The following is a 15,193-nucleotide window of genomic DNA, read 5'->3' as shown; positions in this document are numbered from 1 at the left end:
TTTATGCGTTACTTTCCCCATTAGCATGTAAGGATAGGGACTATCTTTTTTTTTTTTTTTAAACCCTTGTACTTCGGTGTATTGTCTCATAGGTGGAAGATTGGTAAGGGTGGACAATGGGGGTCAAGTGACTTGCCCAGGGTCACACAGCTGGGAAGTGGCTGAGGCCGGGTTTGAACCTAGGACCTCCTGTCTCTAGGCCTGACTCTCACTCCACTGAGCTACCCAGCTGCCCCTTAGGGACTATCTTTTTGATTGTACTTGCATTGATGGCACTTAGCAGTCTTTAGCACAGCGCTTGAAACATAGAGCTTTATCTTTCTTTTTAAATATTAGGGCTGTCACATGTGATTAGACTTGTTCTATTTAGCTGCAGAGTGCAGAATTAGGAATGACCAATAAAAGTTGCAGAACAGCATATTGAGGCTCAATATCATTGCCAACAAAAGTGGGATGTTATCTCATAAAGCACTGAGATCCACCATACCAGAGTTCTTCAAGAGGAGACTGGAGGACTGACTACTTGTTTTCATTGTTCAAGAAAATTTTTAATCAAATACAGGTAGAGTCTAACTCCTAAGATTCAGTGAACTTTACTAAGTAGTTAACTGATTAAAACTGCATTTAGGAGGCAGATAGATGGCTCAATGAATTGAGAACCAGGTCTAGAAATGGGAGGTCCTGAGTTAAAATATGGCTGTAGATACTTCCTAGCTGTGTGACACTGGATAAGTCCTTTAACCCCCATTGCTTAGCCTTTACTGCCTAGCCTTTACTCTATTCTTGGAACCCATACACAGAATTAATTCTAAGGTGGGTGGTGGCATGGGCATCATACTCCCCAAAACCCAGGCAAATTGTAAGCAGGGAAATTTCCTTGCTCCCTTCTGTCCTTGTGACTCCTAACTCAAGAACATCTGGTAGCTTCTAAAAGACCCTGAGATTATTATCATCTTGGATCTCCTTTAGATTGAGATGGATATAGAGATGCACCTCCAGGCTACACCTCAATACCATTGGGCTGTATCTCAGGCATCCATCTGTTCCCTAAACTATGAGGGTCTTCAGGCAGACCCCGGTCAGATGACCAAACCCTTCCACCAAATGCCTGGGTGTTTACCACTCTAGAATCACATCCACACCATGACACAGCATCACATACCCACTGTTGTAAAAAATATATAACCTTCCAGGTTGTTCCACTCATGTTGACTTACTGGCCAAAAATTCAACATCACTAATGAATCTCTTTTTATTTTTAAGCTAAGTTTCAGAGTCTTGCATTCTTGAAAAGGTATCCTTCCCGAACCCCAGGGGCTCACCTCTAGTACCCCACAACAGGGGGCAAAGGTTTTAAAAAAAACTGCATTCATAACCTTTGCAATCTGGCTCCAGCCTACCATTCCAGACTTATTACACATTGTTCCTGTTCACACACTGTATGTTCCTGCCAAAATGGTTTTCTCACAATGTTTTCCAAGTTTGTCTCTATGCACAGGCTCTCCTCTGTTCTTGGACTATACCTCCCTCAAAGCTTGACCCAAGAGCTATCTCCTACATAAGGATTTTCTTGATCTCTACACTCCCATCCCCAAATTATCTTGAACTTATTTTGCATTTTGTTCTACCTAAATACTGTTTGCTCTTATCAACCTTGAAAACTCAGACTAACTGGCTGATCAGTAAAAAAGTGAGGCATTTATTCAGATTAGAGGAATTGCAATTTGGTACAACACACTGCCATGACAGGGAGGTACGGTGCCAGGCATATAGGAGGAGCTTAATAAATGTTTGTTGTTTGATGCTGTGGTTGGATCCTCAGCACTTGGTATAGCTTACAATAATCAAATGCAGTTGTTTTTTTAAAAGCTCTTTACTTCCGTCTTAGAAACAGTATCGATGCTAAGGCAGAATAGCAGTAAGGGTTAGGCAACTGGGGTTAAGTGATTCGTTCAGAGTCACACCGCCAGTAAGTGCCTGAGGCCGCATTAGAACCCAGGCCTTCCTGACTCCACACCTGGCTCTCGATCCACGGGGCCACCCAGCTGCTCCTCACTGACTGCATTTCGTTTGACCACGTCTTTCCAGCCTGAGTCAGACCCAGAAGGGCCGAGGCTGGCTTTCAGAGAGGTGCTTAGCCTCAGGATCCGAAGATATGAATTTCAAATCTTGGCTCTGCCTGGGAAGGAGGCTCGGTTTCCTCCTCTATAAAATGGCGATAGTAACCCTTGAGGAGGGTGCAGCGTGTGGGGGAACTGTTTGGTCACCGGCTCCATCACCAAGAAGCTCAAAGAGAGCTCGCCAGTGTAATAGTACCCTTCTTACGCTGCTCTCTAGGCCTCAGTCTCTTGGACTCACTGATCTCGAAACTCCTCCCAGTTCCAGGGATTCAGATCCTTCAGCGCCTGATTCGACAAGACCTTTCCGCCTACTCCTGCCAATCAGCAAGGATGGCGCTTGCGCCTCTGTCAGTCACGCGCGAGATCGGGATACCAGAAGCAAGAAAAAAGTTCCTAGACGGAACAATTACGTCATCTCCGGGGACGGGACTTATGAAAGACATGTTCATTGGTTGCTTTCCAGGGACGTTCCTCTGAATTGGGCTTCAAGTACCTGCAGCCCATCCTCAGGTTCCTTGCCCGTAGTAAACATAGCCGCAAAGACGTCACGTTCCTCCCGCGAGGCCAGAGTGCGCGCTCGCCTCGCTAGCATTGTCTGAGCCCATTGGATAAACCCAGAGTATCGTCAGCGCTTATTGGTTAAAAGGGACTCAGGGAAAGCAGCCTGTGAGTTGATTGGCGCCGACGTTCGCGGGATACTGTTTGTGGCGCCAAGAAGAGTCCCGAGTCTTCTAGGTTGGGGTAACTGCGGGATTCCTCGGGCTCCTAGTGGACTTTGTGGACGCCAGCCCCGTTCCGGCTCTTGGGGGCGCCGCGGCCAACATGTGGAATAGTAATGGAGAAGCTACACTGAGGGCTTTTAGGGAAAGGGGAAAGGGAACTGTGGCAGGAGGTGGAGAAGCTCGGCGGGGCTCCGAGGTTGAGGGTCCTGGAGAGGTGGGGCAGCAGGGGAGAGAGGCTTGGCAGTGGTCTGAGGAGGGGTCGCCGGCAGAAATAGAGGTTCTATAGTGTTCTGGGGGTGATGCACTAAGCAGGAGGTCAGGAAGGAGAGGAGATCAGCATAATCTGGGCATAATAGGAGGGGTTAAAGGAGGAGGAACTGGAGAAGGGGTCAGTGGAGAGAGAAGCTGAGTACTAATCTGAGGGCGGGGGTTAAAAGGGAGAGACGGGGACTCAGGTAAGCGTGGGTGAGGAAGAAGATTCAGCATGCTGGGGATTGCTCAGCTATGGGATGGATGATTGTTGACCCCAGAAAGGAAGAGTGATTCTGATGTCATTGTTGTGCTGTTAATGCCAGGTGGATTTGATGGAAACTATGGGAGCTCTTCCTACACGAGTGGTGGCTACACACAGCCCCCAGGGGGATTTGGCACTCCTACTGCTTCTCAAGCCGAAAAGAAGTCTGTAAGTTGAAAAGAAAAACAGTTGGCCCATTTTCATTTATTTCCTCCTAAAGTGACTCCCTGCTTAGAAAAGAATACCCATGTGAGGTATTTTAAGCATAAATTGAATTGACATTGTAATGCAGCTGGTAGCTAAAGAATGGGATGGGCAAGAGAAGGCGTGGAGATAAGCTTAATAAATGTTTGTCAAATTTTCCGTTATTTTGGACTTGTTTCTTTGGTTTCATTTTAAAATTTAACAAAACAACCAATGAGTCTTTCTCTAAGAAACTTGTTCCTCACATTCAAGATTCCATCTCCCAGCTCCATGCCTTTGAGACCTTTGTGTTTTGGAAGGAATAGATTGTAGTGCATATGCATTTCATTTCATAAGAAGATGATTGACTAGACTTTGTCTTTTTTTACCATATCAGTGTATTTGAACACCAACGTGAAATCCTTTTGTCTCCAAGTTTGTCAGGGTGCTACCCAAACTGACAGTTCATATAGCAGACAGATATTATAGACATGGTCAGATAGGTTGTTCTGTCATTGATGTGGGTACAGATCACAGCTCTTTCATGCTCGTTGTCCTGTTTTATTCTTGCCCATGTTCTCCCATAGACCCTCCAGAGAACATCTGTCTAACATGCTGGAGGCCAGCTTATAAGCCCTGTCGAGTTTTCTGGCTGTTTGTACAGTTTATCTCTTATCCTTCACTCTTGTTAGTTTTCCAGGATGACATTCCTACCACCATTTCTCACAAACAGGTCATCTTTCAAAATATGCTACAGCCTGCTTGCATACACCTTGGGCATCTCCATTGCTCTTCACATCACCCACAACTGATTCTTAGGAGACTGTGGTGTTTCACAATTCATACCTGCACAACATACCAGGAGAACATTTTTATTATAATGGAAGGGATTTGTGTCTGATCTCAACTTGAGGTAGTTAAAAACACTACAGAATTTCCTAAATGCAATACTTTCTTCTCCCTGTTCAATTCTTGGCTCTAGTTGTTTACCTATAGTTCCTGTCCTGGATATGTGTATTGTTTGTGCTAATTCAATAGACTGGCCATTGACCTATTTACCTAGTCTGATTAATAGGCATTTCATTATTTTTTCTTTCTCAGATGGATTTGTTAAGGTGATCTCTTTTTAATAATTTTAGACCACATTTAGAGGACTCTGGTTTCGTGGGGCTTGATGCAATCAGAACATTGTCATTTGCCAACAGAAGCAGCTGGAGAACTTAAGCAATAGAGAATAATCCCTTTTCCAGTTGACCCTGTACAGAATATCTTTCATGACAGTGGCAAATGCCTATAGCAAGCTAGGCCTTGGTTTTTGTTTTACTTTGATATTAGTAATCAGAGTTGTTGAACAAAAGTTTCTATTACATCTTTCCAAGGCATCTTTTATGATTTTGGTATGTACAAATACCAAAGAGATCTTGTTGTAAGAGAATCTTTAGAGTGTCATTTTGTTACCCTTGAGGAAAGTTGTTTTTTTAATTTGTGGTTAGCTAATAAACCTAATTGTATTTAATTTTGTGTCAATGAAAATACATGGTTTGCTCTAGAAAATTGTTTACCAAAGCCTACCTGTTCCCTTCTCACATTTTCATCAAGGATACCCTCTATATGTGTGGGGATCATTCTCATTTAGATTTTATAACAATGTATGGCATATGAGGCAATATCCCATTGGTCTATTTTTGTGTATAGTAATACTGTCAATAATATTGTCCATGCTGGGTTGATGTTGGACTTCGGGTTAGTGACTCCTGCTCTCTAGGCCTCAGTTTTTTTCCATTGTAAAATGGAAGTGGAACTGGTGTTGGACTTGGTGATCTCTGAGTACCCTTCCAGTTCTTGGTATTCTGAAACTGTGCTTGACCCCAACTGGCAGCCAGACCACAATACAGCCTGCTGCTCACTGGAGGAACTGTGTTTGGTCAGATGTTTATTTTGTTACTGTTGGTCCCTCTCTTCTCCAAGGACAAATAACTTTTGTTTTGGTCTAACTGATCTGGCTAACTTTATCTTATTGTAGTGACAGTTGTTTAACACATGTGTAACAAGTGAATCTGGGAAATGTATAAAACTACATTTCCCATGATCCAACATGGTCCAACTGATTTCCGTTTCCGACGTCTTGACGCAGGGGAGCGCTTAAATCTCGTGGGTTAGGAGGGAGTGGCGCTCTTTTGCCAGTAAGCTCTCTTCTTTGGCGAGTAGGGCTTGGCTAGGAGGCAGTATGGAGGCGGCAGTTTTGAATGCTTACAAGCGCGTGGTCTAATGATTTTATCTATCAACATGGCTTTAATTAAAATACTAATATATATATTTATACTAGCATCTATCATTTTTCATATTAATACATGCAAGGAGGTGGTGTTGGGTTGAAATGGCATGGTTCCAATGTCATAGATGATGAAAATCTTCATGGAGATTCTTTGGTTTTATGTCTGATTATCTCTCACTTTTATCAGTGAATGCCCTTAGGATAATGGGATTTTGGCTTTCACTCCAAAATTTTTGCACTTATTTTCTCTTCCTTCTCACCATTATGGAGTAATAGTGCTCTTCATTGTCTGCCTTTTCCTATAGTGGATTAGAAATTAGTTTATCCTTTGTGTTAACTTGGGCAGCTCTGTCTGATTGGCAGAGACTAAGATAATTTCTGGGCTCTCTTGCCATTTTTGTTGTACCATCTACTTTATATCAGTCAGTTAATGAGTATTAGGTTCCTGTGATGTTATAAGTGCATGGATTCAAAAACAATGAATGAAAAAAATCTATAACGGTAATAAGCAGGGTTAGTATTTTTCTTTCTATTCTTTATCATCAACATTTTTTTTTTACCCTTACTTTCTGTCTAAGTAACAGTTCTAAGACAGAAAAGCAGTAAGAATTAGGTAACTGGATGAAGTGACTTGCCCAGGGTCATATAGCCAGGAAGGTTTGGAGGCCAAATTTGAATCCAGATCCTTGTGAGTCCAGGCCCAAAGTGTTCTATCCACTGTACTAGTAGCTAATCACAATTAACAATTCTTTTGAATAGGTTTGATTGAAACTCTGGCAGTTTCAACCAGTGTTTTCTCTTCTTTTGATGTAGATTTTGATCTTTGCTAAAACTAGTTGATTGATTTGCCTGCATATGGACAGCTAATTCTGGTGTATTCTCCATTTCAGTATCCAGTTTCTTGAAAAGATAGTTTTATTTTTTTGTCATATTGTTTGCTCACCAGATCCAGTGCCTTTGGTCTCCTTAGAAAAAGTATCCATGACTTGTGGTTGAGAGGCTCCTGAATAGTTTATAATCTTTTGGCTTCTTTCGTGTCTTAAGGCTGAACTCCATTTTCCGACCCTCCTTGAGTCCAACTTCATGTTGAAGACACCAGTTATCAAAATATGCATAAACTTGGGTTTGGTGAGGCTTGTCCAGTTCTTTTATATAGTTTTTCTTTCTTTCATTGTCTACAATAAGTGTTGGCCCATAAGCTGCAGTTACTTTCATGGGAGTCTTTTTGTGTAAGATCATCCTAATAAATACAGCAAGGTGATATATGATATGTTCTGTATTCCTTTAAAAGTTTCTTATTGTTGGGCACACAATGAAACCAACTCTGTCAATTCTTTCATTTGCCTCTGTAAGGTGAGCCAGCTGTGAGCCAGCCTCTCATTTAGTTCTAGCTTTCTTCTGAATCTGTGTTCTAGGATAATGTCAATATTGACAAGGTTCAGTTTTTCCATCAGAATGTCACTTCTGCTCTGTTGCCTCATTGGGACATGGAGAGATACTGGGGTCCTCAAAGACTGAATCCAGATCCCCCTGACTCCAGCTGGACCTCATTCATATAGTAGAACATAAACTCTGCCAATTTCTATCAGGTAATCTCACTCCACAGATTAATCTGCTGCCCAAGAACCAGTCTAGCCCAGTCTGGAGAAGATTCTTATCACAAGTAGCTTGACCAAAAGGACATGAATTCTTGGCTGCCCATGATGTAAAAGAACTTTCAGCCCTTTGATGCCTCCTGCTTCTTTTTTCCTTAAGTTTGTTTCAGCAGTGACTGAGTGATTTAAAAAAAAAAAAAGAGCAGAGCTTGCTAAGAACCAAACTGGTTTTACCAGTCTATAAACATTAACTTAACTTTAGGTCTTCTAAATATAAGGTCCTTACTCAGTGAACAAATTAACATGGTCTTAGAAGCAGGGGAGAATGAGAGTGGAGTGAGAGTCAGTAAAAACTTTGGTTTAATTTGATATCTACCTTCTGGATTAGCTAGGAAAAAGAAAAAAATTTTTCCCCCAAAGTCCTTTTTAGTTACTCCAGTGTTATCTTAGTTATTGGACTTGAGTTACTATATACAGTGAATGACTAAAGGATTTGTGCTTACCTGAATATAGATTGAGAGCAGTATCTTGTCTATGAACCTGATGGTAATATTGGTAACTTGTGAATCCTTTGTAATCTTGTACACAATATTGCAAGGAATGTATGTGAAATGAAGTAGATTTGGGACTCCTTCTATTCCCCTACCCCTAAATTATAGCCCTTGCCTAGGGTCACAGAGTGAATTAATAGAGCCTTAGTTTTCTTATACTGAAAAGTGATGTATTGAAGATCTCAGAGGCCAAATAAGAAGAAAAACAGACACAAAAATGTCATGGGGTTCAGCTCCGCACATAGGATTCTATTCTTTTGTCGGGCTATATTTCCCTCAGGTAGGGGAGAATTCTACCATTAAGTGTACCCTGTTATTTTTTACTGCTGATCCTCAGCATCTCTCTGATACACTTTTTCTTTGGGATCCTTGTGATGTTTAGGAAGGAGACTGATGGTATTTTCTCTTTACAGAGAGCAAGAGCCCAGCACATTGTCCCTTGCACCATATCACAACTCCTTTCTGCCACTCTGGTTGATGAAGTATTTAAGATTGGGGAGATTGAGATTTCACAGGTATGGCAGTAATAGTTTGGTAGAATCACTGGATGACAGTAAACTGTTACACCAAATAATGGCGTATGATTTAAAGGGCTAAAGTTTCTGAGACTCAGGAAAATCATTTTCTCCCTTTTTACGTAGGTCACTATTGTGGGAATAATACGACAAGCAGAGAAGGCCCCAACTAACATTGTCTACAAAATAGATGATATGACTGCTGCACCAATGGATGTCCGACAGTGGGTAGACACTGATGTAAGCACTTTGGGGTTCATGGGAAAGAGCGTTGAGTTTGAGCAAACTGCAGTAGATATTATTGAAGGCAATATGGCGCCCAGAGGAAAGTTCTACTGGACTCTGCCCCAGTGAGATCACATCAGGAGTATAGGAGTGCCATAGTTTAGAAAGAACATTAGTAAACTGGAGCATGTCTCTGGAGGGGACCAAAGATGGTAAGGCTACTGAAGATCATGTCATATGAGAATCAGTGGGAGGAACAAGGTCTGCTTAGTCTGAAGAAAAACTGGCTTTTGGGGAATGGAAGACAAGGATGATAACCCCATCATGTATTTGGAGGATTTTCATGGGAATGAAATTTGCTTTGTTTGACCCATGGACTCCCTTGTGGGAAATAGTGCATCTCCCCTCCCTGGAGGTCTTTAAGCAAAGGCTGGATTATACCTTCGTCACTCATCCTTGCTTCATAGAGGAGGTGGAGCATGAACCTTGAAGGGAACAATATGAGCCTAGAATGATTGGGCTGTGGGGTTGGACAGCACATTAAGAAGCACCTGTTCAGTCAGACAGCACCAATGTGTTTGGGCTCCTTGGTTCTATGCTCTGAGGTCACACTGCCAGATAGTCTCTTAAGACCTTCTAGGGTCAATGAAATTTGTTGCCTTTGCCTGAGAGCCATTGGAACACCTTTCCTAAGGGTGATGGGGAAGGGGGGAATATTTAAATGTTCTCATGTTGAACTTCAAGACCCACTAGTAGTTAAAAACTGGAAATAGCCCTTTTTACTAAGTGGTTGTACATGTTTTTACCTTTCATTTTCCCTACTCAGCTTTGGTAATTAGCAGATACAGTAAGCAGTGGTCATAGAAAATTCACAGGTTGATTTTCCCTTCCCCCTTTAGGACACAAGCAGTGAAAATACTGTGGTACCACCAGAAACCTATGTAAAAGTGGCTGGTCATCTCAGGTCTTTCCAGGTAAAGCAGGCCATAAGTAGTAATAATCATATATATACCTTTTGCAGTAGATCTAGGGCTTTTTTTTTTTTTTTTTTGTAGTGACTCTGGAAGGCAGATAATGTGATTCTTATACCCACTTTACAAGTGATGAATATATATGTGAATATAGATATGTATATGTATGTGTGGTGTGGGTTGCCCACCATCCCATTTCACTAGTGTCTGCATTGGGAATTAATCATAAGTGCTAGAACCCTATCTTCTGAGAAATTGTGATTCAGTTCAGACTAAGAGAACACTTTTATTTTATTCACACCAAACATGGTCTGTGTTATTCTGTCTGGAGTATGTCTGAATTGAGTTTGAGAACAGTTCATGAAGTATTGCACTTTTTCTTGTCTCTTTTGTAGAAAAGCAGTTCTGGTTTTTAGTTCCATTGAGTGGTTAGAGAATAACAGTTGGGTCTAGTTGGAAAGAAGGCATTGCTTTGGGAGATCTCCAATTATACTATAAAGGAGTAATTATCAAAACTCTAGACCTAGATAAAAATAGATGAAACTTCTAGAGAAGAAAGATTTGGGACCAAATGAATATACCTAAATATGTCTTGATAAAACCAAGTATAAAGCACCCAGCAAGGAAATCATTACTCAAGAAAAACTTGGGGAAATGACTTTTCCCTCAAATAAGAATAGACCAGCATCATACAAAACAGTACAATCCAAATGAATCAGCAATCTCTATGTGGAAACACCATAAGAAAAAAAATATTATCTTTCATAACCACAGAAAGGGGGAAAATCCTTATTTATCAGTGACTTAGGAAATTGTAAGATGAATTTGATTATATGTAGGTCTCCCTTTTATACTACCAGTACATTCCAAGACCCTTTGTGGAAGTTGAAATTCAAGTATAATAGCAAAGTTTATTACTTAATAAGTATTTCTTATACAAACATACATTCTTAGGCTTATCAGCACTACCAGCGTCACTATTCTCATACTTTGGGGCCATTATTGATAACTAAATAGCATTAGTGAAACAAAGAAAAGCCCTGCTTTAATGTAGACGCATCTACTTTGAAGCAAAAACCCAAGACAAAAAATGATGTGGAAGCTAGTGTTTAGGACAAAACAATGTAATGACACATACTTCTCAGAACAAGAATGAATGTGATTGGGCAAAAATTATGTGGCTAAAAAAATTATTTGATGTATTTTTCTGCCCTAAATTTTTCCTTAAATTAAAAGTCTGGAGAACCTGACTGGTATTTATGATTATTATTTTTAACCCTTCCTTTCTATCTTAGAATCAATACTAAATATCAATTCCAAGGCAGAAGAATGTCCAGGACTAGGCAATTGGGGTTAGGTGACTTGCCCAGAGTCATACAGGTAGGAAGTGTCTGAGGCCAGATTTGAGCCCAAGCCTTTCTCACTCTAGGCCTGGCTCTCTTTCCACTGAGCCACCTAGTTGTCTCTGCCATTTATTCTTAATGTTTCTGTGGTAAATATGTTCATAATTCCAGACAACCAGCTTCCAAATGCTTTGGACCCCATGCCATCCCTGACTTTCACAATGTTTGTGCCACTTACCTTAATGGCAGTTTGCAGAGAGAGCTCCTACTGTGTTCCCTACTTTGACCTAAACAGTTTTGTTATTTGAACAGAACAAAAAGAGCCTGGTGGCATTCAAGATTCTTCCTCTGGAGGACATGAATGAGTTTACCATACATATCCTGGAAACCGTCAATGCACATATGATACTAAGCCAATCTGTCAGCCAGGTGAGTGCTTCTTTTTGGTCAATCAGTACATCAGCATGCATTTATTAAGCACTTACTGTGTGCCAAGTGCTGCACTAAATGCTGGGGTTAGAAAGCGAGGCAAAGGGAATGCTCTGGAGGGAGATCACAGTCCAGTGTGGGGAGACAAGATGGACATAAAATCAGAATTTTAAAAGTGTGGTGTTTTAATTTTTTAACTTTCTCTGGGATGGGATAAGATTTAGAGGTAAAAGGGAATGTGTTTTTCTTTTTTTATGAACTTAAATGTCACGTAAAGAGCATTTACAAGGTCAGCTAGGTGCCTTAGTGAACAGAGCCAAGCCTGGTATTAGGAGGACCTGGGTTCAAATGTGATCTCAGACACTTCCTAGCTGTGGAACCCTAAGCAAGTTACTTAACTCCAGTTGACTGTAACTAGAGTGCCTTGCTCTGGACAGGTCTATTGTCTATAGTGGCTATGGAAGGATCCTATATATAGAAGGCAAGGAAGGATCCTGCAATCTCTAGATTTCGATATGTTTTGATTTATAGAGTATCGAGTAATAACAAGGGTGGTCTCATCTAGGCTCAGTTACTGGGATAAAGCTAGTTTGGAACATGGTGGGGGATTTTTTATTCTTCCTAGCACTAAAATTTAGGTGGGAAAATTCTTTTTTGCCACCCCCCACCCCCACCCCCCACAGCCTACTTCTATCATAGAAGAGATCTAGCCTTAAAAGTAACTTCAATCATCCTATGATATCCTTGCCATTTATTGACTCTTATGCCAAGGTAGTGATTCCACCAACATCTTTCTTGGCATCTCTTCAGATGATATGACATAGAGGCACACCGGGGAGGTCAAGCTCCTTTTCACTGATCCTTCTTTCCTGTTTTAGGATGTGAAGAAATGAGGGAATAGTCATTAGGTTTCATTAGTTTTCTTTACCTATAGGGGTTGCTATGTGTATGAAGGAAGCATCTATACAGGTGCTTAGGGTACTTAGGATGCTTTATATGATTCCATGTTCTGGCTTGTGGCACAGGGTTATGTCAGTGTAGTGGTTACTTTGGAGATTGTAATCATTTCATTAACTGGCATTTTTATAAAAAATGTGAATAATTATACAGATTGGCATTAAAAAAAAAAGCCCTTGGTGCTCTTCCACCTTGGAACTGATACTCACTATGGATTCTAAGACAGGAGGTATGGGTTTAAAAAGAAAAAAGCCATTTGTAGTCTTTTTTAAAAAACTTGTGCCTATCCTCTTAGCAGGGGTTGGCAACGTATGGCTCTCGAGCCATATCTGGCTCTACCTCCCGACTGGCCAGTCCAGGCAGAGCCCCAGGATATACCCCAGGGGGCCCTTCAGCCCTTGCCCCAGATTCCAGCGCCTTCTGCCTCCATCCTCCTCCTTCTGCAGGCGTTTATGGTTCTCATGGCCAAAAAGGTTGCTGACCCCTGCTCTTAGTATCAATTCCAAGACAGAAGAGAGGCAAGGGCTAGGGAATTGAGGTTAAGTGACTTTCCCAAGGCACTTAGGAAATGACAATTTTCATCCCAAGAATCTATTTCATACCACTTGCTCATTTTTTTAAAGATTATTATACCATAAATTATTTTCAGAACTGTCCTGCTCATCAATAATTCCCTCTGAGGGGGCAGCTGGGTGGCTCAGTGGATTGAGAGCCAGACCTGGAGATGGGAGGTCCTAGGTTCAAATCTGGATTCAGACACTTCCTAGCTGTGTGACCCTGGGCAAGTCACTTAACCCCCATTGTTGCCTGCCCATTTCCAGGGGCAGATGGTGGCAGGCCCCTGCCCTTATCAGACCATATCTGGAAGATTCTGTTTGGTTCTGGGCACTGTGAGGTAAAGATGCTAAGCTGTTGAGAAGCTAAAGAGTGGCTGGAAGAAGGCAGCCCTTGGGGTGATATGAAGGACGGCTGAAAGAAATGGGGCTGCTTAGCCTGGAGAGGGGAGTTCTCAAGGGCCTGTGGTAGCTCTGGAAGTATCTGAAAGGCTGGCATATGATGGATGGATTATACTTGGGTGGGATGGAAGTGACCAAGAGACCAGTTAGGCTCAGTAGTCAGAGTGGTCCAAAGGCAGAATGGACTATATACCTTGGAGGTAGGGGCTTCTCAGGAAGAGACTGGATGGCCCTTTGTTGTTTCTGCTCCAGGGGGAATTTCTCCAACAAGGGTTGGACTAAGTGGACAATAAAATCCCTTCCATCCTCTAATTCTGTGATTCTTTGATTTAACAGCGTGCATTTCTTGAAGGCTTCTACTGAGAGAGAACTCATTCCCATGTGCATAGCTCAGATTGCTAGGAAGACCTTTGTCATTTCTACCTATTCCCACTAGTTCTTCTAGTCTTCTAGGACCAAGCAGAGTAGGTCAGTCTCTTCTCTCTTTCAATCTTTGAAGCATTTGAAGACTCCTTTCCTCCACTCTCCTTTCATGTCCCACTCTACTCTCCCCAGGTCTCTTCCCTAGACTAAACATCCTTCAGCTCATCTTTCATAGCATTAAGTGTGGGCCTTTCATCCTGGTTGCCCTCCTGGATCTTCCTCCTGCTCACCCATGGCCTTATTAAAATGTGCCCCCCCTTGCCCCAAACTAGACCCAGAACCCAAAGAAATTGTGTGAACTGGACAGAGTGGAGCATGGCTATCATGTCCTAGCCCTGGCAATGATTCCTTTTCCAATGCAGCCTGAGATCTTCCTAGCTTTCCTGCCTATCACAGGGTGGCCTCCAATTGAGCTTACAATCTGCTAAGTCCTCCCCCATCCTTTTCAGACTCACCCTGCCTCTGAAATCATATTGTCCAAGGTTTCACAATTGTTTGTTCATGGGAGGTTTTTACCAATTTGTATACCTTTTATAACCAAAGGCCTTTCCATTTTAAAACCAAAACAACTACAACAACAAAACCTAACTCTTCTTTTCTCTACTTGCTATTCTATATACCTTGCCTAGCATCTTGAGACAGGGACCTCACCTGATTGTACACATCTTAAAGGAGCTGGCTGAGAATCTTTCTTTCCCTTTTTCTGATGGGGCTTTCCCAGAATTACTTCAAATTTACCCTCCCAAACCCAAAGACATGCAACAGGAAACACTTGGCTTAACTTGTTGAACCTATAACTCTTAGCCAAAGGCTTCTTTGATAAAGTAAATGGAGGGTTAATTAATGAGTCTGCCAGGGTCATAGACCATTGTCAGAGTTGAAAGGGAGGCTAGGATCTGTCAAATCTAATCCTTTCAAGTTTTACAGAGGTGAGAACTCAGGGTTCAGAGAGTGGAAGGCCACACAGGGAATTTAGTGGCAGAGCTAGGATTAGAACTCAATTTCTTGACTCCTCCAACACAGTATTCTAATGTTTCTTTTAATTTTTAAAGCCCTTGGCAGGAAGACCATCTCTCAACACTTCTGGAATAGGAGATACAGGAGGCTTTGGAGGAAACAGCTTTAGTGGGAACAATTTTATGCCAGCCAATGGCCTCACTGTAACCCAGAACCAGGTAAGGCCCACTTGTGTCACTAGAGAGAAAACACCACCACCTTGGCTCATGTGGCAATGGATTATAATAGAGTAATACCATTCTGCATGTTCCACTGTTATATCTGAATCATTCTTTCTCTCTACCCTTTTCTTTGGTATAATTTTTTTTAATATTTATTAATATTCATTTTTTAGAAAAATTAACATGGTTACATGATTCATGCTCCTACTTTCCCCTTCACCCCTCGCCCTCCCCCC

General features: G+C 41.7%; 1 protein-coding gene across 1 annotated transcript in view; it reads left to right on the top strand.

Moving 5' to 3' along the window:
- The first annotated feature begins 2,816 nt into the window (after positions 1-2,816).
- Positions 2,817-15,193, top strand: part of LOC123241038 (replication protein A 32 kDa subunit-like) — a 31,170-nt gene continuing 18,793 nt past the window's right edge. The window contains exons 1-7 of the mRNA XM_044668747.1: positions 2,817-2,952; positions 3,418-3,524; positions 8,374-8,475; positions 8,602-8,715; positions 9,600-9,674; positions 11,327-11,443; positions 14,832-14,954. Coding sequence (XP_044524682.1) covers positions 2,943-2,952; positions 3,418-3,524; positions 8,374-8,475; positions 8,602-8,715; positions 9,600-9,674; positions 11,327-11,443; positions 14,832-14,954 — 648 coding nt within the window. The 5' untranslated portion in view covers positions 2,817-2,942. The remainder of the gene's footprint in view (positions 2,953-3,417; positions 3,525-8,373; positions 8,476-8,601; positions 8,716-9,599; positions 9,675-11,326; positions 11,444-14,831; positions 14,955-15,193) is intronic.

The sequence above is a fragment of the Gracilinanus agilis genome, chromosome 3, assembly GCF_016433145.1.
Source record: "Gracilinanus agilis isolate LMUSP501 chromosome 3, AgileGrace, whole genome shotgun sequence".
Lineage (NCBI taxonomy): Eukaryota > Metazoa > Chordata > Mammalia > Didelphimorphia > Didelphidae > Gracilinanus > Gracilinanus agilis.
This window is presented reverse-complemented; position numbering and strand designations above follow the sequence as displayed.